This window comes from Pseudopodoces humilis, chromosome 2 (assembly GCF_049639895.1).
Source record: "Pseudopodoces humilis isolate 2021_Gansu_Grassland_sample_001 chromosome 2, ASM4963989v1, whole genome shotgun sequence".
Taxonomy (NCBI): domain Eukaryota; kingdom Metazoa; phylum Chordata; class Aves; order Passeriformes; family Paridae; genus Pseudopodoces; species Pseudopodoces humilis.
The window spans coordinates 34,512,701-34,535,461 of record NC_142201.1 but is presented as its reverse complement, the minus strand read 5'-3'; the positions used below and the strand labels follow the sequence as shown (position 1 = coordinate 34,535,461).

Here is a 22,761-nt window from a genome sequence, read left to right as displayed (position 1 = left end):
GTTTTGTTTCTCAGTTAATGGGTTGGCCACATATGCTTGTGAATGAATGTTATTATGCTGTTTTTCATTGCATTGGTTATTGTCAGGAAAATTAACCCACAAACACCAGAGCCTCTCCCTTTATTCGAATAAAGTAAAATGACTCCTCTGTCTCCTTTTTGGACATAAACCTCTGGTGTTTGTGGATTAATTTTCCTGACAGTTATGAAGTACAGTGAAGGAAGATAGAAGTGATGTTTTTATTCAAATATTCCACTGCTCTGCATACAATTCTTTAAGTGAGGGAGGGAGGAAGAATGGGGAGGAAACTTGTTCTGACAAGTGAAGACTTGTTTTTATTTCATGGTCTGTGTGATAGAAACCACAGTTATCTGCTGCTAAAAACTGAACTGCAATGAACATAGTAATAATAACTTTAAATTGCCAAATGGTGTGTTATGATACTGTTGCATTTATTTAATACCGTTACATGTTTTCCCATAAGAGTTATCCATTTGTGTATAGATGTTTCCCAAATACTTGTTCTGTAGGTACAAATTTCTAATTTGGGAGGAAGTCGAGTTCTTTTCAGAGGTTTATAAGAAAGCCTTAGTTTAAATATGTTCATTAAAGGAATTTTCTAAGAGGAAATTAAATTTAAAAAAAAGAAATAAAAGTAAAAACAAAATTCCTGGGAAGGGATCAGGAGTTGAACAGCTGTAGCAGTAGAGTTCCTTGTTAGGAAGTATAAAACCTGATGTGTGCACACGTGTGTGTGGTTTTAATTCTTGGAAATACTTGCGGCTTCCTACTAACCCAAGTTTACATTCCCAGAATTTGTTTCTGAACTGTGAAATGCAGAGAGAGAAGCTGTGCTTTCTTCTGGAGAAACATTAACTGGTTAACTGCCCTCATGTCCATTTCTCAGGTAAAATTAGAAATAGAGCACAAATACATTTGGTAGGCTACGGACAATCTGTCAGCTGAAGGGCAGAAGGATTAACTATTTATACAAAATATGCATATCAGCATCTCTGAGCTAATAATTGGGTCATGTTGGATGTTCACAGTGAAGAATGCAAGGCAGAATTGAGAGTCCAAGGTATGGTCTTTTCTGTTAGCAAAAAGATGCAGACGTACCTCCATTTGTATTTTGTCAATTCTTGAAAAACACATTTTTATTTTTGTTAATGAGAGTTGATTTTGCTGGGGGCACTTCTGCCAAATATAAAATCAGTGCCTCTTGCATGTAGTGGGATCAGCCTGATGTATCCCATTAGGTATAATTTGCAATGCCGTCCTGCTTGTATAATTTAGAGTAGAACCCCACAGAGGTGTAAATAGAGATAGCATATTGAAGTTCTAAATAAAACTTATGTTTTGAATTCAGAAACGGTCACTGATTATGAGATGCAAGCTTTTAATTTGATTTTTCTTTAATATATAGTTAAGGCAAAACTGTCTTATAAAGTATTCTTAAGTTTTGTAGACAAAGCATAAATGTTATTGTATATGTGCTAATTGTGGCAGAGTTTTACATTATCATTCTAGTTGGTTTTTACAATAAAGTTAATTTTACAAAAAACACTTTTCTATTTTTATGTACTGACATATGCAATAAATTGATACATTAAAAGTGCTGTTAATGTCTTGTTCTAGTTTGTGGCTTGTCTTCAGTGTGTGTGAAGAGGTAGTTTTGTTTGCATGGTAACAGATCAATCCCAAGGTACCGTTTTCAGTCACTTAGTAAAACCAGAGCACATGGACTAGCCATCTGCATTGTTAGATGTGGCCTTTGTGGAAAGCTATTACAGCAGGGGAAAAAATTACAAATATGTTTCTAAGCTTTGTCATGTATCCTCACTTTCAGTAAGTGTTGGTAAGTAAAACTGGTATGTGGTAGCTATCCATCACTTTCTAACACATTTTGCATTTCAAAATTTCTCTGTTGTCTGAGAGATGGTATAAATACTATGTCCATTAGAAAGTATTTTGAAGTGTTTCTGACTATGCTTTTTTGCCATCTATGCTGTCAGTATTGTAAATGTCAATTTTAAATCCTATAATGCCACTCAGAATTATAGTTCATTCATACTATTTGATTAATTTATTAATTTATTATATAATTTATTATTATTTTACAATTTAATTTAACTAGTTAATTCATACTTGGAGTGGGATACTCAGACTGAAGCAATTTCTATTTTCTTACAGAGAATTGTATTACTAAGCTTATATCACCTCTGCTCCCATTTGGCATGGTTAATATGAAATACCCAGAAAATAAGGGCTTACTGCTGTCTTTTCTAAAGCTGCAAAATATGTGTCCTCTCCTGAATTACTGCAAGGCTTATAGTTCATTTTTAACCCAGTACCTAGGAAACAGGGCCGTGGGTGTGGGGTGTAGGTGTGGTACATTTGGACACTATGTTCAAGATACCTATTAATTTGGAATGAAAAAAAATAATTTTTGTAAAGGAAGAAATGACAGTACAGGAACAATTTCAGATTTGGGTACTTTATGTGAATATTGCCCTGCATGAGAAGCAGGTTACTGTCTTGTGAACTATGTCACTAAAATTTACTTGCGTGGTGCTGTTCTGGAGAACACAAGTCTTGCATTTGCTTTTTCTTACTTGAAAATTAATAAGCAGCTGGGCTACAAAGTGCAACACAAACTGTGTCTTGGAATGTCTCATGATGTTATACTCATTTGCTTAGTAGGTGGGTATAGGCCTTCATACCAGGCAAAACACTGTATTTGAATTTTTCTCTGAATTTGCGAGTACTGATTAAAGTATAGTAAACATTCATAAGAGCATATGAACATCTAAACTAATACTGGAGCAGCCTTGCTGAGAAGGACTTGGTGGTGCTGATGGATGAGAGGCTGGACATGATCCAGCTATGAGCACCCACAGCCCAGAAAGCCAAACATGTCCTGGGCTGCATCCAAAGCAGTGTGGGCAGCAGGGCCAGGGAGGGGATTCTGCCCCTCTGCTCTGCTCTGCTGAGACCCCAGCTGGAACCCTGAATCCAGCTCTTGATTCTTCAGCACAGGAAGGGCATTGAGCTGTTGGAGGAAGTCTAGAGGAGGGCCACCAATCTGATTAGATGGGTGCAGCACTTCTTCTATGAGAAAAAGCTAAGAGAATTGGGCTTGTCCAGCCCAGAAAATAAAAGGTTTTGGGGTGACCTAATTGCAGCTTTACAGTACCTCAGGGAGGCTACAAGATAGATGGAGAGACTTTTTACAAGGTCATGTAGTTTTATGTAGTTTACAAGACAAGAGGGAAAGGCTTCAAATTGAAAGAGTGGAGGTATAGATTAGATATTTGGAGGGAGTTCTTTGCTGTAAAGGTGGTGAGGCACTGTGGCAGGTTGCCCAGAGAAGTTGTGGATGGCCCATCCCTGGAAGTGTTCAAGGCCAGTCTGCATGAAGGTCTTGGCAACTTGATCTAGGGGAGGATGTCCCTGGCCACGACAGAGGTGTTGGGACAAGACAATGTTTATGGTCCCTTCCAACCCAGTCTGTTCTATGACTCTATGAAATGAAACCTAGACCAAAGACTTGCTGTCTGTTAAAAAGATCAAATATAGACAGATAAGGTTTTGAGAAAATGCTGAACTATTGGCTTAGCAAAAATTATTTGCCCCAAAGATATTGAACATGCCTGAGCTTTAAATCTCTTGTTGGACCCTATTCAGGGTCTTCATTTTAGATTTTGGAACGAGTTCTGTCCCTGTAAGTAGATAAGGAAGATACACTGATTATGTTCTGGATTTGTTTTGAAAACATTGATGTGATTAATTTGTTATGCTTCAGCTTGGATGGGGGCAGAATAACTCTTGTATGTTTTGGAAAAACAGCAATTTTTCTTTCTCGGAAAGGCAGTGCAGCTTAAGAGCAGACTTGGTTTTACTGTAAAAGAAACATGGTTTCTCTCTCAACTGGAGATACATATTTAATAATCTGAAGCAATGAGCTGAATAATGCAAAGCTGCAAGGTGGTTGACAGAAATGTAAGTATGTTCACATACCAAGTTCAGAGAGACGTTGCCGCAAGTTTGACCAAGTAACTAAGGAACGGGTTGTGCTCCTTGAAGACAGAAAGAAAGGAAGTTCTACAGCTGGTTCGAATTACACTTAACCTCTAGTGTGGGCTAATTATTTACAAAAATTCAAAGGGAAAGGTCAGGCAGAGAACCCTTTCCTGTCTCTCCTCTAAGACTCAGGGACAGTGTAACAAATACAGCTATGAGGAAATTACATTATGGTTTGAAAATACTTGAATCCTTGTCCTGTGCCCTCTCTTGAAGGTCTCCAGACTGTAGCAGCAGCAGAGCGGCCACTCCCACGTGAAGGGCCATGGCTCCGTGTTTATCTTGTTACCATACAAAAGCATTTTTAGCCCATCTGTGCAAAATTAGGTTGCATAGTGTCAAAGAAGTGGAGAAATGCAGTTCTCCGTGTTGCTGGATAGCAAAGCCGGTGAGACTGTAAGAGAAGTGGGCTTCAGCTGTGTGACAGAGCTCCTGTTTCCCTGGGCAGTAAGAAGCAATTGCTGTAACATCATGGAGGGAGGGGGGGAAAGGGGAGGAGGCTGGCATTAAGCTGCTGTAGTATATAAATCCTGGGCTGTCTTTTTGTATTTTATATGTTTTTTAAATTATTTTCTAGCTGGTTCTGCTGCATATTTTGAATGACACCTATAATAATTGCTTTTCCTTTCTATGTCAGTTCATTTTCTCTTTGAAAGCACAGTAATAATAATTTTTTAAAAAGTGACAGTGGCTGCAAGTTCCATATAGGTTTGTGTGGTATGCATTTGGACCCAAATTGTCTAGATATCTAGAGAAATAAAATATTACAGGGAATAAAACAGGGATGGCATACATAAAATGTGCAGAGACCTTTGTGTTATCCTTGGCAATTTTGAAATGTTGAGGAAAGGGGAAAAGATTTTGCCTCAGAAAAATCTCATAGAATTTTTTGTTTTCCTAAAAGGTAATTTATCAATATAACAAAATTCAAACAAGGTATAACAAGGTAATTTATCAAATAAGGCTTTAACTGTTTGTATAACAGTTAACTTGCATCCTTTACTTGCAAGGTATTCAACAGCTTCCTAGAAGTTAAAATTATAAGATATACAGCTACAGGAGTGGAGTATCCAGAAATAAGAGTACTTTTTGGATCCATTTGTGAGGCAGAACTTGCCTGGATTTGCTACTGTGGAAGTTGCAGTTAATGGCTGAAAGAACTATTTAAGTGCTCCTGAAGGGAATGTGCACTGTTTCAGAGGGGTATCTGTGAATATTCTTAATACGGATCTCTTTATTAGCAGAAAACTATAATACAGGATTTATTCTGATCTCCAAAACAGTCCTCTTATTTTGTCCATCTTCAGAAAGGGCTCGAAATTAACTGTAAAATTTCAGAATGGAACCTCTGCTTTTTCTGCGCTCCTCTATCTGTTCTGCACTGTCTTGTGTGGTAAGGCGAGATGTCGTGGTCTCTTTCTTGTAATAACCGCAGGGACCATTTTGTGGCTGCTTCAGAAGTATGTGAAGCTGGACCCTTGCCACTGGAGGCGTACTTTTAGTGTGGCTTTCGAAACACTTGCCTGGATCTCTGGGTTGCAACATCTGCACAACTCCATTTTTAAAAACAGAACATTTATTTTTAAGCAAACTTTCATGTTTCTTCAGTAAATTAGGTTTTTACCCAAGCCTTCACAGACATATCAACTGCTTCTCTTTTGTGCATTGAACTTCATGATGGGTTTTTCCTCCCTCACAAAGAAGATGCTTTTGTGGTTAAAGTACTTAACTGGATTTCAGGAAATCAAGAATTCAGTTTCTGGTTAAACCACAAATTTCCTGTATGATTGGTTGCTATCGCTGCCTTGGTTCCCCACAGATGTAATGTTGATCTTTTATAAATTCTCGGATTAGCAGGACTCATCTTGATCATTTAATCTGATACTCTGCATAACAGAAATGAAAAAAATTAATTACCTGCATAAAATTACAGGGCTTGTTTCTGCTATAACACCTTGGAAGTTTTAACCAGCCTTCATTTTGTTCAGGAACCCATTTTCCTGTCTTGTAGTGAAACATTCTCACTTTTAAGAGTCTTCAGTGGTAGTGTGTTGGGGTTTGGTCTTCATTTATTTCTTATTTTGAATTTTATTTAAACATTTAAATTTAAATGTTTGCTCTTTTTCCTGGAAGTGAAGGACTTGGTTAATTAGAATTCTTAGATTAGCCAAGGGATTTCTTAATTTTTTATCGTGGCTAAATTAAAAAGTTTTTTAGTCTGTTAATCTGAGTGTTCAACATAGCTCATCCTTTGGGTTAAGGAGACACTATGTGTATGCAAGGATCATGTACTGTGCATGCAAATTCAGAACATAATTTCAGAGTACCTTTATTTTAAGGGTTTATTCATATTTGTTTGCAGAGTTAGATGGCCAAGACTAGGCTTATGCAGTTTAGTGCAATGACCTTTTCTTTTGTAGAAGTAGTTTGGAAAATGCTGCTTTGAACTGGTCTCGAGGTGGCCCCTAAGGTTTTCTGACTGCATGTGTGTCTTGAGTCCACAATTGTTGATATGCTACAAAAGTTTACAAAGGGATTTTCAGGAAAGCTGTCCAGTGGAAGCAGGCTGCTAACCAAAACCTGAATACCATTTCTGAGATTACTTCTTATATTATAATTCTCTTATATTCATTTTGGACTTTTGACCTTTTTCACAGTTCAGTTTTGTCAGTCTTAGCTACATGCAAGTAGGTTTGTTAATATAAAAGCATGATGCTATTTCCCCCCAGCATATATATCCAAATAGTATGCCTCTATTTCAACAAGAATATTCCACTGAGAGCTTGTGTTCAGCTGAAATCATCACCTTCCCATGTCTGCTGGTGGGAGGCTGATCTGAGCACTCCTGAGTCCTCTTTAGTCACGCTAAAGCACAGCAGAAACAGCATGTGCCAGCCTTACTGACTGTGCTTTGAGCAGGCTAAGGACCGCTTTGCACCTCTGCCAACAAGAGGAATCATAAGGAGAGTACATTATGACAGGACATAGTGTCAAGCATTGAGGCACTGAGTCCAGGTTCTAGGCTCTGCATTAACATGGGGTTTTTGTTTGGTTTGGGGCCTTTTTTTGGGTTTGGTGATTTTTGGGCGTTTTTTGGAAGTAATTTCTGTTATTTACTTTGATGCAATTAGCCATCTGCAGTTAACTAAGGCTCCATTTGATTATATTAGAAGTTGTTTGACTAAGTATATTTCTAGGTAATTCATACTGGTTTTCATGATTGATCTCATATTATCATTAGTTATTGTTCCACCAATTTTGTCATCACAAAAGTTGTCTGAAGTTACATTTTCGTTCAAACCACAAAACTGCTTATAAATCTACAGAGCAACACAAGGTTGCCAACAGAGAGATCCTTTTGATGCTTAGCTACAAATTTTGTATATATGTAATATATGTATATATATTATATATATATATATATATTATATATATTTTTTTTTTTAATTAACAATTTCCCATGTGTGGGCTGTTGTGATTTTCCTCCTCTCCCATTTGAAATTCTCGTTGATCAGAATTATAAGCAAGATGGAGCCAGATGTCTTACAGAAGTCCTCTATGTCACCACAATTGTCAGCCCAAATAATGACCCCATTTAAAGAGGCTATGGAGGCTGGGAACAGCCTATTTTCTCTAGAAATGGCTAGAGCACTGCTATTTATATACCAGTCTATTATTTTCTGATACATTAATCACTGCAGAGACCTCTGGCCAATAGTTTCTTGGTATTCCTGGATAGCTGGTTATAACTTTCATTCTCTCACTCGGTTTCATTTTCTAAAATAGCACTTCTTTTCCAGCTGTCACATTATTTTTTAGTTTTGGAACAGCCAGTACTAGGCTGGTAATGTTCTGATATCTAGGGATACTTGAAGGCATGTCTTCTTAGTTCCAATAAATGCTTATTCTGTTAAAAAACCTTACATTAGTTCATCTTAAATTAACTTCAAAATGCAGCCCCATTTGCAGCTTAACTTAGCCTTTAAAATGGGAACAGAAATGGTATGGTATTCTATTTTTTCCAGCCCACACTGATGTCTCACAGTGTGTATGTGGCTTCTAGGCACAAGATACAGGGTGTATTTTTTTTCCTTTGCATTTAGGAATAGATTTACTGTACTGTGCAGGATGTGTGTGGTTGATAGAGGTGGCAAAATAAAGAGTGCCTTGCATCACAACGGAAGATGGTAAAGCTCATAATCACACTAAATTTCTTGTACCCTTAAGAAACAGAAGAGGGAGAGGCTACAGAAGTTGTTACTATACTGTTGTTCCTTCTTCCTTCTCCTTCCCAACAGAATTAATTGATCTGAACTACTCTGGTAGGTGTTGTCATCAGGATTTATTACACAGTGTTTGGACTGACCTGTAAAAGTTTTCTCTTTTGCAAAGATAAAGTTTACTTACATGGTAAGAGGGGTTGACCCATTGATTTTAGCCATAATTGTGATACTGTTTATCTTTTTTCTTCTGTCCCAGACTGACGGAACTTTTAACAAAGGGGTAAAAGCTGAATTTTGTTTGAGAAGATAGTAAAAAAATCACATGAACATATGTGGGATATCTAGGTAGCCTTGATGTTGCAGAGAAGACAGAAATTCCTAATATGGAGTTTTAAGATGAAAAGACTAATAAAATCTTAAAAACCTTACCTTAAACCAGACACTCAGGATTCACGTGAATGTGTCAGCATGCTTGTTTAAAGTTTTGGGTTGTGTTTAATTTTAAATTCTCAACATAAATAATTGTCCTTTCACCCTGTTCTTATTTCTTCCTCTCTTACTCTTTTCCATCCCCTAGATTTCACCTTTTCTAGTTCCACCCCACCAAATTTCCTCTCCCTGCTTCTTTGCATTCCCTTTTGCATTAATGCAGGTTCTTAAATTCTATAGAGAGACTGTATTTATTAGAAAAGTTTAATAAAATGCCATCCTTTTTCAAGTTAATTTGATGAATTGAACTGCACAATTTGCATCTTCATACAACTGAGAAGCCTGTAATTTGTGACTCATACCTGGGAATGTTTTTCATTACCGTTTTAAGGAAAGGACAAAAAATTTATGTAATAATTTGTCTCCTCTGTAGGCATATTGGCACTTTAGATATGAATATAAACATGTTAATATAGGTGATATAATGTATGTAGAGAGTACATCTGTATGCCTTCACATGCACAGAGGCACATGCCTGTCATACGTGTGTATCTTTTAAGCAGCAGTGGATGAAATGCTGCCAGGAAACTTTGCACAGTTTCTGCACTTCTAGATAAGGCTCAAAGTTACCGGTGGTGCTGGCTGTGCCTAAATTTAAAAATAATGGGAAATGGCTATAGCAAGCTGCCACATGAATAACTAGTGGAAAGTGAAAGGAGGAAGGTAGCTCATGAGAAAGTATTCATTTTCAAAATGCAGCACAGAGAGGTGAAAACAAAGGGAAGACAGAATCTTAGATGTTCACTCTGTACAATAAGTTTAATGGTGCTATCAACAGCTTCATATGACAGGAAATGGTCTGGGCGTTTTGTTCACTTATTCTGGATGCCCTTAGTTTCAGAGAGCAACTGGTAACATGGATTGCACCTCGGAAGGGGACAGCTGAACTCTCCCTCTGGCTTTAGTAAGGAAAGAGCAGCGATGAAATCCGTGGACTGTGTGCACGTCATCCAACAGAAGGATACCGCCTCCTCTCCCTCTGCCCCCCCTGGTGCTGTTTCAGGCGCCACGGGACTTTTTTCTGTCACATTCCTGTGGCTTGCAATGCTCCTGTCCTCTTGTCTTGCAGCAGTGTCTCTTTACCATGTTATCACCCTGAAAACAGAACTAGAAGCTCTGCGCAGCGAGCTGATCTACAGCGCCCAGGCAAGGTCTCCGCTAGACCAGCCACTTGTGTCCCGCGGTGAAAATAAAGCAGGTACCCCTGTTTCTTCCTTCCTGCAAGCGTCTGCAGCTGGCTCCAGGCAGGTAAGATGGAGGGGTGGGTTTTGACTTGCAGGGCATGGTCAAATGTGGAGCTGCTTTCACTGAGTGTTGCTTCTCCTTGTTAGGAGAGCAGGCTTGCTGGTACTGGCCCAGCTGAGAGCTTCCAAAAGGAAATCTGGAACGGGATTAGAAACAGGGGCAGGCGGTCTGTCGCCAACACAGAAGAAAAAGGTAAATACCAGCTGATGAAGTGGGTTGGGATGCTGCAGTTGGATACTGTATAGAGAAAAGCAGGAGTGTTTGATTCATGTTTTCCTTCTCGTGTCAGTTGATCCGTGCTCCTGGAGCCCATTCTTGTTTTCAGAATTATTGGTGGATGAATAGTGTTAATGATAGGCATATTCTCTTAAAGGGCAGAATACTGAATCAAAGAATTTTTTGGGTTTGAAGGGACCTTTCAAGGCCATGTAGTCCAACCATCCTGCCATGAGCAGGGACATACTGTTTAAGATGCCAAATATTTATGCTATCTGCAGGTTAAGCTTTGAGTGTTAGATTCCAAATCTGCATGATGTCTTAGAGTTGGAAAAGGCAACTTCAAATCATTCAGATTTTTAACTGTTCAATTCTCTATGATCAAAGTAGGGATGGAAATCTATTAATAAAAATACCAATTCACTATTCTGGGGAACAGAGGGAAGTAATGAGAACTTTAGGGAAATAGGAGCTTTCAAAAAGAAAGGCTGGCTTGTACCTGACAAAGGAGGCAGACTACAAGGAACTCAGAAGTTTAGCATCAGTTCTACTTTAAAACATATCAATAAATAGTAAAATTAATAAAGGAATGTCTCTCCAGTAAGATTTTTTTTGGTCATGGTTCTCCTTTTTCAAAGGTTCTGCAAAGAACACTGAAGACTGTGCTCCATAAAAGACCTCAGATGTGTAGGATTGACATATTAATGGGATATATTTGTTTCTTTTGGGACAAAATGCCTACATTTGTTTCTTTTTCCAAACACAATGAGGCCTTATAAGATGAAATGCATAATTCTATTATACCAGTTTGCGCACATACTCTAATTGCACTGAATAACTAAAAATATTCCTGAGTAGTTAAATCAGTTCACTCTTCTTATGTATACTTTTATATTATTTTAAATGGTATCTTAAACTATTTAGAGAAGTTGAAATGGACTAAATTATAGGTAAATACTAAATGAAGTTTTGCATAAAATGTCTTTCTCAGTGAGCAACTAATGTGAAATGTATTTCACTTGAGCTTCAGTAAGCTAAATGAAATTAAAATTCTAGAGTATAATCACTCTACTTCCAATATTCAAAAAAAACCCATTAATTTAGGACATCACTTAAAATCCACAAGTCTATAAGAGATTTATTCTTATTTCATTAGTAGTCTTTGATTCAAGATATTGGCTAAGAAAGATTTCGCAAACAGGACTGAGGTCATGATTGCTTAAATTGCATTTCTTGTAGCCTGTTTCCTATTACAGAAACCACAGAGCTCCCCTGCCCTCTCCCCACCCTAGGAACTCCCAAATAAAAACAAGTGATCTGAAGTACAAATATTGTAAAAAATAATATGTCTTTTTTTAAATGAATGTTAGAGCATCAATACTGTGCAGTTTCCTTCACAGTAGGCTTTCATCTTTAGTCTTACTGCTATTTGAGGCAAGCAGGGTTTGGGGCTCCTCAGCTGTGCTTCTGAGTAGACTTGAGATTCTTCTCATCATGTAGCCACCTTTGATTACACCTGTGTACCTCTAACACGTAAAATTTCAATTAAGCTACTTGTTTCTGTAAACAGTTTTTAAGGTGCAGCTGGCTTTAAAGTTGTTTAGGATGGATGACAGAAAACATAGAATATAAACATTCATTTTAAAGGGAAATGCTACATAAGTTGACCTATTACAAAAATATTTTCTAACATGAACCTCATATTTTTGTATATAAAAAAGAAAAAAAATTAATTTCAAATCTTGCATATGTATCAAAGGTTGTCTGTTAGAATTAGCTTTCTGTCTGCTCTAATTACAAAAGATTTAGCTTTTCAGAGTTCAGTAACATATTTTCTCAGATCACATTTCACTGATGACCATGAACCCACTAGTCAGTGTTAAATTTTGTTTTAGCAGAGTGAGTTAAAGAAGAACATGGTGTTGTTCATGGTGCTGAATCCAGTCTACTATTGGTCATGTACACAGAATTACAGGCCCTGCATTTTGATCTTTTGACATTCATATCTAGGTACCAGAATCCCATCAGTCTCCAAATTGTCCTGCAGATGTGTGGCACTCATTCTGTTATAATGGCAGCTAAATCAGGGTATTGAGTGAGGTGCCTGTTCTTGTCCTACTTCTGTTTGCTTCAGCGGTGTCTCAAAGTAGAGTCCGATTTCATAATTAATTGTTGACCCACCATTTTTACTTTTATATGGATCAATTCCTTAGTTAATATTTGGAAACATCACTGGTATCTAATTGCTTCTCTTGTGCTTCAACAGAGCAGAAGTAAAATATAGAGCTAATATATTTTTTATAAATAAAGTTATTGTTCAGTTCTGGGGTTTTTAAGACTTTAATCATTAAATTTGGGAATGGATGCCCCATCATTCTTTTTTTAGACCCAGCACAGCCTTTCTTAAACATACTGAATTTCCATTTTAATGCATATCAGTGGCCAAAAATTAGCATTTTAATTGAAAGGTCAGTTGAATGGAAGTAGATTTAACACAATGTTTCTTTTTTTATGGTATACTCATTTGTCTGTGCTAATGCATAAAACTATTAGTCATCAGTAGTCACACATTTTGTGTCTTGCAAAAATTTCCAGCTTGGGTAGGCTGAAGAGGAGTGTTTCGAGCATCAATTCCAAGTAAAGCTGCACAGTTAGCAGTCAGAACCAGAGTTCCTGATGCAATGAGTAGGAGGTAATAGGTGATTTTGAAATGTATGCTTCTGGCAAATGTCATATCAGGACACGTTACAACAGATTCATTTGTTCTTTTTATCTTTCTCTTTACAAATTTCATCTGTGGAGGAAAATCGGTGCACAACAAAAGACCTCTCCTTAATTTTATATTCTATTCACAATTATTGATTGCATTGCCTGTGTGTTTCTTCCTAATCTGCATGTGCACTTGAGTCTAGGAGAAAGATTTATATTGTATTGCCTAAGCCAAAGTACAAATGGCAGGTTTCATTTTCACACTCCCTCAGTGCCTCATTCTGATCATTATTGTGGGACTCTGACACCAGTGACGTAGGGAGGTGAGAATTAGGACTTCTGTAAATGCAAATGCAGGTGACCTACTGGGATCAGACTGGAGCCCCCATGGACTACATTTACTTTGGTGTATTGAGGTTACCCAGCTCCTAGCATGTGTGAAGGAGCTGAGGAGCTATTCTATGTAATTCCACAAATCAGTGAGGCAGGGTAACCTGGCATGTGACTTGGCAATTGCTTTTTTACTAGCAATTCTCAGGTTCTATTCCAATATCTGTTGTGTCCATGGGAAGTAACTATTGCCTTCTGAGCATGGTGTGAGGATTTTGCCATTGCTCTTGATAAAATTGCTGTACTGGAAAATTGGTACATTTGTTGGTAGGAAGTGTTTTGACTCTGTGTGTTCTTGCTTTAGATATCTATCCCTCTGACAGAGGGATAGCAAGAGGTTTTACAAGTGGTAATTGACTTTAGTGATCTTTGAATTGAGATGTAAGCTTTTTTTACTAGCCTAAACAAATGCCACATATAAAATTCCATTACCAAATATTCACAATTCTTCATATTTTATTGTTTAAAGAGGTCAAATATAAAATAAAACTTAAAATCAAATTAAAAAGGAAAAAGGAAGGCCTACTTCTTGAAAAGATATGTTTACCTTATTTGTTTCTGGTGGCAACGGTCTAACTCAAAAGCAAATAGACCCTTCCATGCAAAATGATAGAAAACTACTTTATGCAATTCCTGCAGTTTTACATGAAGAATTTCACTGAATGAATAAGTGAATAAACCAGTGCTGTGTTTTATGAAGAACACTGTACAGTTAAGAATACATCAAATAGGCTCTAAGTTTTAAAACCAATATTGTGCTTCTTATTGTATAATAGAAGTCTTAATTCCTTGTAAACAATTCCTTTGTTTTTCTAAATGTAACATTATTGCAATTCTGTGAAGGTCAAAATAATGCTACTAATTCTTTGAAGATGTTTATTAGATCTTAGTCATATGTGCAACTATGATCAAGGCATTTTAATGCAGGGACTGATTGAATCCATATTAATGGCACGTAAAGACAACTCTATTAAAAAGCAACAAATTAACCAGTTGCCCTAGTTTCTGCTGTGGTAGAGGTCATGAAAACCAGTTTATAAAAATGCACAAGCAAAAAATAGAATAAGATCTCTTGTGATGAGAAATCAAGAAGTTAAGGTAAGAAGAGCTGCAAATGGTTCAAGAAAATGCTTGTCATAAATTAAATTGTCTGGTGTTTAAATGTGCTTTGGGAAGCTTACAAAGAGATCTAGACAGAAAAAAGGAACCTAAATAAGCAGGTCTGGTGTTTTTTGGGTTTTTTTTTTGCAAGGTTAGGGTTTTTCCTATGTTTTATTTCAGCAAAAATTGGCACAGATGTCTCAGGCCTCAGATACTAAAACTTTAAATTTTATACATGAGCTTAAAAATATTAAACTTGAAATGCTGTTTGGATGGATCATTAAATGAGATTGCAAAATACTAAAATTATTATGCAATTTAAATTATAAAGTTTGCATCTGAGGGAATATTTTATTTTAATTTATTTTAATTTAAATAAATTTAATTAAATTAATATAATTATTTTGATTTAAGGTCTTAAATCATGGAGGTATGCAGAAATCTGAATTGCTGTCTTTCAGCAAAAGATAGTAGGTTTTTTTTAAATTCTGACTACATTGCTCAACCATTAGAGAATGCATCATTTCATGTGCTGGCTGTGGTTTATAAAGGCATCTGGACTGACTAACATCTTCAGAATTGAGTCTTCTGTTCATGGAATAAGACAGTCTCTGAAATTAAGTTCTGCCAACCCACAGCCTGCAGAGCAATTAAAATCAGTGGGGAAAAAAGAATGTTTGTCAAAGCAAAGCTATTACATGAGCTCACAAGTGGATGGGACAAGCGTTATCATTCTAGATACACTCATATACAGACGGATCTCATGGTCACACTCAGTCTAGATATTTTTTTTCCACATTTTCAAGATGTATTTCATTAATCCTGTATTTTTCTTTCATTATTAATCAAAAATCCTTTAGACCATAAAGATGTTTCTCAGGTTTGATATACACTGGGCTGAAAGATGTTCAATAGCAACTATCCAACATGTATTTTGTGACACATATACTTTTCTTATTGTACTTAAGGTAAGATTAGGGTACTTGGAATAGAATTGCTAGCATTTCTTAACAACATTTACTTTTTACTGAAAATTCCTGTTAATTTACTCAGAAAATGTTTTTTGTATGTCCAAATCTTCTCCTTAATAGCAGTAGTGTTTACTTGGAATTTGTTTCAATTAATTAGTTAATTTTAGGCATGTAAGTAGTTCCACTAAAGTCAAAGTACTTGTATATACTGGAAATAGTTACGTGTCAGCTTTGGCTTCTGAACATATTTTTGAAGAACATTGTTTAATCCTTCAAGCACTTTTTTAGAGATTGTCTTTCATAGTTTTAGGCAAAATGGCCACTGTGCTAATTTCTGTTGTCATGAAGGGCACTGTTGCATGCATTTTCTCTAAAAACAAGCTTACTATATTTGGTGGAGGCTTGTTCCTATCTTCATTTCTTAAAAGAAAAGAGATGGATTTGGTTGTTTTTAGAGATTAAATGCAAATCTGGTGTCTGTAGAATAAAGTAGAGTTGGTATGTTTTTTTAAAAAAGATGGAGATGTTCTCAAGCTGTACTGATCTTACAGCTTTTAATTACTGTCAGCAGTTCTCATCAATGCTGACTAGAATTTCAGGGCTGCTACCAGCTGAAACAGAAATCCAGACTTGAAAACTGAGAATTAGGGTAGTTTATAGAATGCCCACCAAGTTTGCAGAGCGAGTTTAACAAGAGTTGTTAAAGTAGCCATAGCTGTCACTGCTTGTAGACACTACTCACTGGTACCCAGCTGGGTAGCAGCTGATTAGTGGGAATCATCACAAATCCTCTCATTTGATTCGTGAAAAATCTGGTGGCCACACTAGGGAGTTCTTTTAAAAGCAGGAATTAAAATTTTGTTTTAGGGCTTACTGAAATACTAGGGAATTAGCAAAATCCATTCACTAGAAAGGCATTTTGTTCAAAATAAGAATTAATACCTTGTGAAATTAATTGCCTGATGTGCTGTGTTGTGTGTCTCCATAAAACCACATTTTAATTTGATTTGGAAGTTTATTTTCCAGAAAACTCTTTTTCTCACAAGTGTGAAAAATGTATGAAGTATAATACCTTTTTTAATTTTGCCTTGCCTTGAGTTCTTTTTTATTTCTTACAAGAAGGTAGATAATTCAGATGCCTTTAAATTCTTGGTTTGAAAAATTTATAGATTGTAGCACATTATTGATGTGTACTGATGGGACTCAAGGACACGTTTCAGTGTAAGAGACAGGAGTTTGGATAGTAGCATTCCTACTACCATAAATAGGGCTTGCAGGTTGTGTGGTCATTCTGGCACAGGAGCGTTCCCAGATGTGCTCTTGAATCCTTGTGTGCTGCCATTTGGCACTGCTGAGTGCTGGTGAGCATCCAGCCCTCTGCTGCTGTTTTCAAGAAGGACCCCTTAATAAGGAGACTTAGAAACAGAAAGAGATTGCTTTCCACCCAAATCCTCCTGCTACCAGCTGTGCAGCAAGAGGTTTTTGCTTCTGGACACAGGTGGGTACCACTGACAGTTGCAGAAACAGGATCCCACATATCCATGGCATTCCTCATTATAGCCAAATCTGTGTGGTCAAATCTTGTCTGAGAAGTGCTAAACAAAATGGAGCAATCCGTGGCAGAATTTTCTTCTCTTGACTCTTAATAAATTCATTTGGTCTCTGTCATGTGCAGTAAATATTAATACTCAGTTTTCCATCCTTCAAAGTGGAATGAGAACCAGATGTTTTGATTAAAATCTGCTCCAAGAAAATGCAGCTATTCTTTGTTCCGTTTATCCGGTTGCCTGACACTTATCCTTAGGACTTTTTTTACAATATCTTTGTTTCACTTGCAAATCTATATTTTAACATTCTATAGTATTTTTCTTTGAAGAAATACCTAATTTTTCATTAGTGCCACCATTCTCTACAGTTTAGAGCAACACTTTTTGACAGAAACCAAGCTATTTGTTATGTGTGCATTAATTTGCTAAGACTCATCTCTCTGTTTTCCCTCTTAGTCTCAGTATTGGTTGATTGAGGGTAGGTAACTGAAAACATATTGAAAGTACATATATATATATATAATATACATACATATATATATATGGACTTTGAGAATTTATTAGGATATAATATATGGCTAATATTTCACAGCAACTATAAAAATAAAGTGATTTCTCTAAATAATACAGCAAACATAGTTGGAAAGTCTATCTATCGTAGCTAGCTGGGTTGGGGCTTTTTTCAAGCTTTTGCTTAGAAAATTAACTAGGCTAATTGACCTGATGATTTCTAACTCATTTGACTTACTGCTACATAATTATATTAGGACCAGATATTAAAACAAGCAGGGTACTTGTGCTGCTACCTGAGGCCTCCTACTTATCTGCATGATCTCTGAAAGTCATCTAGTATGTTTTGTGACAGGAATTTTCATTTTGCGCACATGATAAGATCTGTGTCAAAACCAGTGTGTTCTGTTTTAAAATAAGTGATGAGACTGAGTGATTTCTTTCATGTCCTTTTCTTTTTCTTAAAGTAGTTTCATAAGTTTATTCTATTAATGATTTATGTTTCTTTGATTTCAAAATGCTTTCACTTTGCAGTGCTGCAGGCCTGCTTGCAACTGATTGCTGACAGCAAAAGTGATATCCAGCAGAAAGGTAAGAATATGTGCCATGATTTATAGTTAACTGTTCCATGGGATAACTCTTTCAACAAATTCAACCTAACTTCAAAGCATTAACTGAGTTCTAACAGCAGATTTAAAAATAAAACAACAACAACAAAAATCAAAAAACAAGGAGGTCCCTGAATCTGGAAGGTCCCTCTATCTGGATGGCTCTTAAAAATATCCTTTCAGTGGGGAAATCCACCTAATGAGTCTGGAAGTTCTGTCTACAAGTCAGCTTTGTTAATTTTTGGCAGGTGAAAACTAAGGAAATAACCTTTCCAATCACCCAAAATTACGTTTTCTTTTAGATGATTCAAGCATTGTCCCTTGGCTCCTGAGCTTTAAACGCGGAACAGCTCTGGAAGAACAAGGAAATAAAATAGTGATCAAAGAAACTGGTTATTTTTTCATATATGGCCAGGTGAGAAAGCTCAATTCACTTCAGCACCTGACTTTTGTAAGGACTTTTTAATGCCTCTATAAAATAAAGTTTACACCTCCTCTTTCTGTAGGTTTTATATACAGATACCACATTTGCTATGGGACACCTAATACAGAGAAAGAAGGCTCATGTGTTTGGTGATGATCTCAGCTTGGTGACATTGTTTCGCTGCATCCAAAATATGCCACAGTCTTATCCAAATAATTCTTGCTATACTGCTGGTAAATATCTGCATTTTCCTTTTCTTTCTTTGCAAATAAGCTGTATAGAATAGAATCTGTACTGCTGGGCAGTTGCATTGTAGCAGTCATAAGGAGCAGGGTCTGCATTCATGGATCTGGCTAACTGAAAAATTACAGAATACTTCCAGAAAACACAGCTTTATATAAAGTATCAGCAATTGGAGATCATGCATCCAGCTTGGTGACCTGAACAATTTTGCTCTCTCCACTGACTCTGTAATGTGGTTAGACATTTTGGTGCTTTCAGTTAGATGCCTGAGGCAGGCAAGAGTAGTACCAACCATCCTTATTGAAGAACTCAGTTTAAGTTAGGAGTTGAATTCTACATTTAGTTATCCCAAGAAAATATTAAAGAGCTATATTCTTCTTTGAAATGTCATGTATGGATTTTAGCCATCCAATACTTGCATACCTTAATGTGATATTTCTACTCCTTATAAAGGCTACTGCATTTTTAGGCTTTGGTTTGATGGAAAGCAGTTAATTCCTATACGGTGCTCTTTGTGACTGCACAAATTAGAAACACCACAAGAAAGACCAATTAAAATATTTAATGCAAGTCCAGCAGGCTCGATGATGAATATATATGTTAATTCCTGCAGTAGCATTTAAGGAATTAGTATCAAGGCCTATAAAAGCCCATATATAATTTCTTATCTGTCTGTCTTCCCAACTTAATGGTGAATTTGAGGGTTTTATCTTTGGTTATTTTCCAGCAAGATTTTTTTTCAATGCCTTATGAGGAAGTGAGTGACATTGAGGGATGGAATTGACTGTCGGCAAGTAATGGCGTTAAACAGATGGGATGTGGCAGGAAGCTAATTTTTCTCCAAATAAAAATAAATTCCAACTAGCTAACTAACTAGCTAACTAACTAACTACCTACCTACCTAACTAACTACTTTGTCCTGGCAATTGAGGCTGTCCAAACGTTTTCTTTAATTTTTTGCCCCTTCAGTCACACATTCTCACAACATAACCACCTTCAATTTAATCTATATTGTAATTTTACCCTTGTATTACTCCTTCCCTTTCCTAGCTAGGATCTCTATTTTGCCACTCCACGATTCCTGCTTCCCAAATTCCCACTATTCTGTTTTCACCTGGAAAAAAAATGTTTCTGACTGCTCTCTCTCATGAGTGTGTGTCACAGCAGATGTTAGATGTGTTCTCAGCTCAGAGGCTGCAGCTTGAAGGTGACGTGCTCTTGGTTATCACATCAGCTGATGTGTGGCTGGCAGGAAGCAAACTTTTGTGCTCTGCAGTCGCAGTGGATCAGCTGATGTGTGGTAACTTCATTAGGCTGGTCAAGCTCTCCCCCAGACATGTAGAATAGAGTAGTCTAGGGCCAGTAATACTCAGCGTTGACCTTGACTGTCTTATCACCATAACATGAGGAACCCGGGCACACCACTCTTCAAAATTTTTGCAGTGTTTGCTTAAGTGAACTGTGTCGTGCTGAGTGCAGTGTGCTCAGAGAGGATGTTAAGGGCCAGTTTTGGATACGCTGTAACCTCTAAGATTGTGCCTAAAGATCAAAGCACTCATAAGTAACAAGCCATGCTTACATTTGCAAGATGATTTTTTGAATACCATTTTATAAAACTGTGTATTTGAAATATTAATTTTAAAATATTCCAAATCTTTTGCCAGGCATTGCAAAATTAGAAGAAGGTGATGAACTTCAACTTACAATACCACGGAGAAGGGCTAAGATATCCTTGGATGGAGATGGTACTTTTTTTGGTGCAGTAAGACTCCTCTGAAGCCCTTCATTTCTGTTATTATGCTTAATGCCATTTTCTTCTCTGCCTATACCTTCATCAGAAAAAAATATTGAATTGCAATAAAGCTGCCAATTCAGCCTCTCCCAATTCACCACAGGCTTCTAAGAATTTTCTTCGCTTTGATATGCAAACCCAAAACAGGAAACATACCAGATGTGCTTGTGATAAAACCACCATGTGATTACCAGAAAGCCAATTTATTTTAGACAATGGGAGGCTCTAAAAAACAACTATAAAGCAATGAGATTTTGGCTTTGAAACAATTTGTTGTCCATATGATAAATCAAAGAAGGAATTGACCAAAAATAACAGCATGACCAGGACACAGACTATCAAATTGTTATCAATTGAAAAAGAAATCTAAAATAAAAGTGTATTTTATATTTGCATTGTTTAATCAATAAAGTATTTAATATATAAAGTGTGGGGAAAAACATCAAACATTAGATTCCTCACCACAAAATTAAATTGTTAAGTGGGTTCTGAGATTTGGGGTTTTTTTCTTTTCCCAAAGATACTGGGGAAGGAAAAATTCTAAATGTCTGGGATAATGAAAACAAATATGAAGAATAGTAGCCACTGTCTTGCTTCTTCCCTGTGAACAAGAAGTGAATAAATTACGAAAGTCTATTAGCTATTCTAAATCTATTTGCTAATTAGAATTAATTTTACTGGAAAGAGGATATGTAAAATGCTTCAACAGCTCAATCTTCAAAGCACTGCTACTCATCAAGGAATATGTGTACACTTCTGTGTAAACAAGGCTGGCACAGGAAGAAACACAGTGCAATTAGACACAATACCATGGTTGGAATTGGATTCTGGCTCCATAATTTCTGCTGCCATATATAGATGTGTGTATATATATATACACTATATAGACATATCTGTATATATTTGAAAGTATGTATACACACATGGGCCTTGGGCATTTGGGCATAGAATTTTATCTGCTTTTGAGCAGTTTATCCAATGGAAATACTCCTTCATACATATTTTTTTATATTTTCCTTACTTCTTGCTATGATCCATTCTATGCAACATAATAAAAAGAAAAATCCAATAGATCTGAAACCAGCCATGCAGCTAAGAAAATCGACTTGTATCTCAGAGGCTTTTTCTGCAGTTTTGAATATAGTGCTTAGCTCTGTTTTACAAAAATATTCAGATCTGTAGAAAGAATAAACAGATATTCTTTTTCCTTTTCTTTTGTCTGGCTGATTTGTTCAGTAGATAGTATTTATGCTTTTTTTTATCCCAAATATTTTGTGGTCAAAGGAGCTATTGTACTTTTACCCCTGATCTTAAAGAAGCATTGAAGTGCTATTAGAATAGAAAAAAAGTAAAACCTCAAGTAATGAATTTTTCTTCATTTGAAAATATTTTTAGGACCAAAGAATTATATTATATAAGCTCACTTAGTAAAGAAAAGATGCTCTGTATATTGCAGTTTCCTTGTCTGTTTTTATGAACTGTGATTTGATTGATTTCTCATGGTGATAGATAGTAAATAAAAGATTTGGAGCTCAGAATTATAAAGTATGATAAACTAATGAAACAATTATTTCATCCTCTCTAGCCTTCAGGAAGACATTTCAGCAATAAGCATATGTGTATTGGATTTTTTTTCTGGGATTTTTATGAGCTTAACTACATTTTCAAAATATCTTTAAGTCCTCCATTTTAAAAATATTTTTAAAATATCTTTATTTATGGGTTGAAGCTGCAGCTGCTTTTTTCCTTATTATTATTATTATTAAACTTTGATGTGCTGAATTTGCCAAAAAGTCATTTTAAATCCTACACAGGAGCACTCCATTTAACCAAGGTGGTATAATGCTTCATATAGGTAAAACAACTATTAGCATGTAGCAAGTTTTCTGTTATTACTGAAATACATTAATGATGCCCAGGATCTCTCATCAGTTTATTGGTTTTAGCATTGTCTGATTATAGGAAAAATTATGTTGTTACTGTTGCTTTCCCAGAGACTTGGTAGCTAAACTTGCAAATTTAACATTTTGTGTAAGCTTCCCCAGTGGTTTTGGTGGGCTTGTGTGTGCTTAGCTTAGACCATTTTCCTGGCTGTATCCCTTCCTTCTGCTGCTGACAAATGTGCAAAGTGCAGAAGTTTGGAAAGGGTCTGGCACATGATTTGGCTTAGAAGAAAACTTCTGTCTTCTGAAAGAAAAATCTTCAAAGGT

At 36.4% G+C, this 22,761-nt stretch overlaps 1 protein-coding gene across 4 annotated transcripts; it reads left to right on the top strand.

Annotated features, from left to right (window-relative positions):
* The first annotated feature begins 4,362 nt into the window (after window positions 1-4,362).
* Window positions 4,363-21,762, top strand: TNFSF13B (TNF superfamily member 13b). 4 transcript variants are annotated; one of them, XM_088051430.1, is made up of 7 exons: window positions 4,363-4,471; window positions 9,865-10,043; window positions 10,127-10,232; window positions 18,019-18,075; window positions 18,395-18,507; window positions 18,599-18,749; window positions 20,424-21,762. In XM_088051430.1, the coding sequence occupies exons 1-7, from the start codon at window positions 4,438-4,440 to the stop codon at window positions 20,534-20,536; spliced, it is 753 nt and encodes a 250-aa protein (XP_087907556.1). In that variant the 5' UTR covers window positions 4,363-4,437; the 3' UTR covers window positions 20,537-21,762. The 4 variants fall into 4 exon arrangements, with proteins under 4 accessions (XP_087907556.1, XP_087907555.1, XP_087907554.1 ...); XM_088051429.1 differs by having other exon boundaries at window positions 4,423-4,471; window positions 9,631-10,043; XM_088051428.1 differs by having other exon boundaries at window positions 4,424-4,530; window positions 9,631-10,043.
* Window positions 21,763-22,761: the final 999 nt, after the last annotated feature.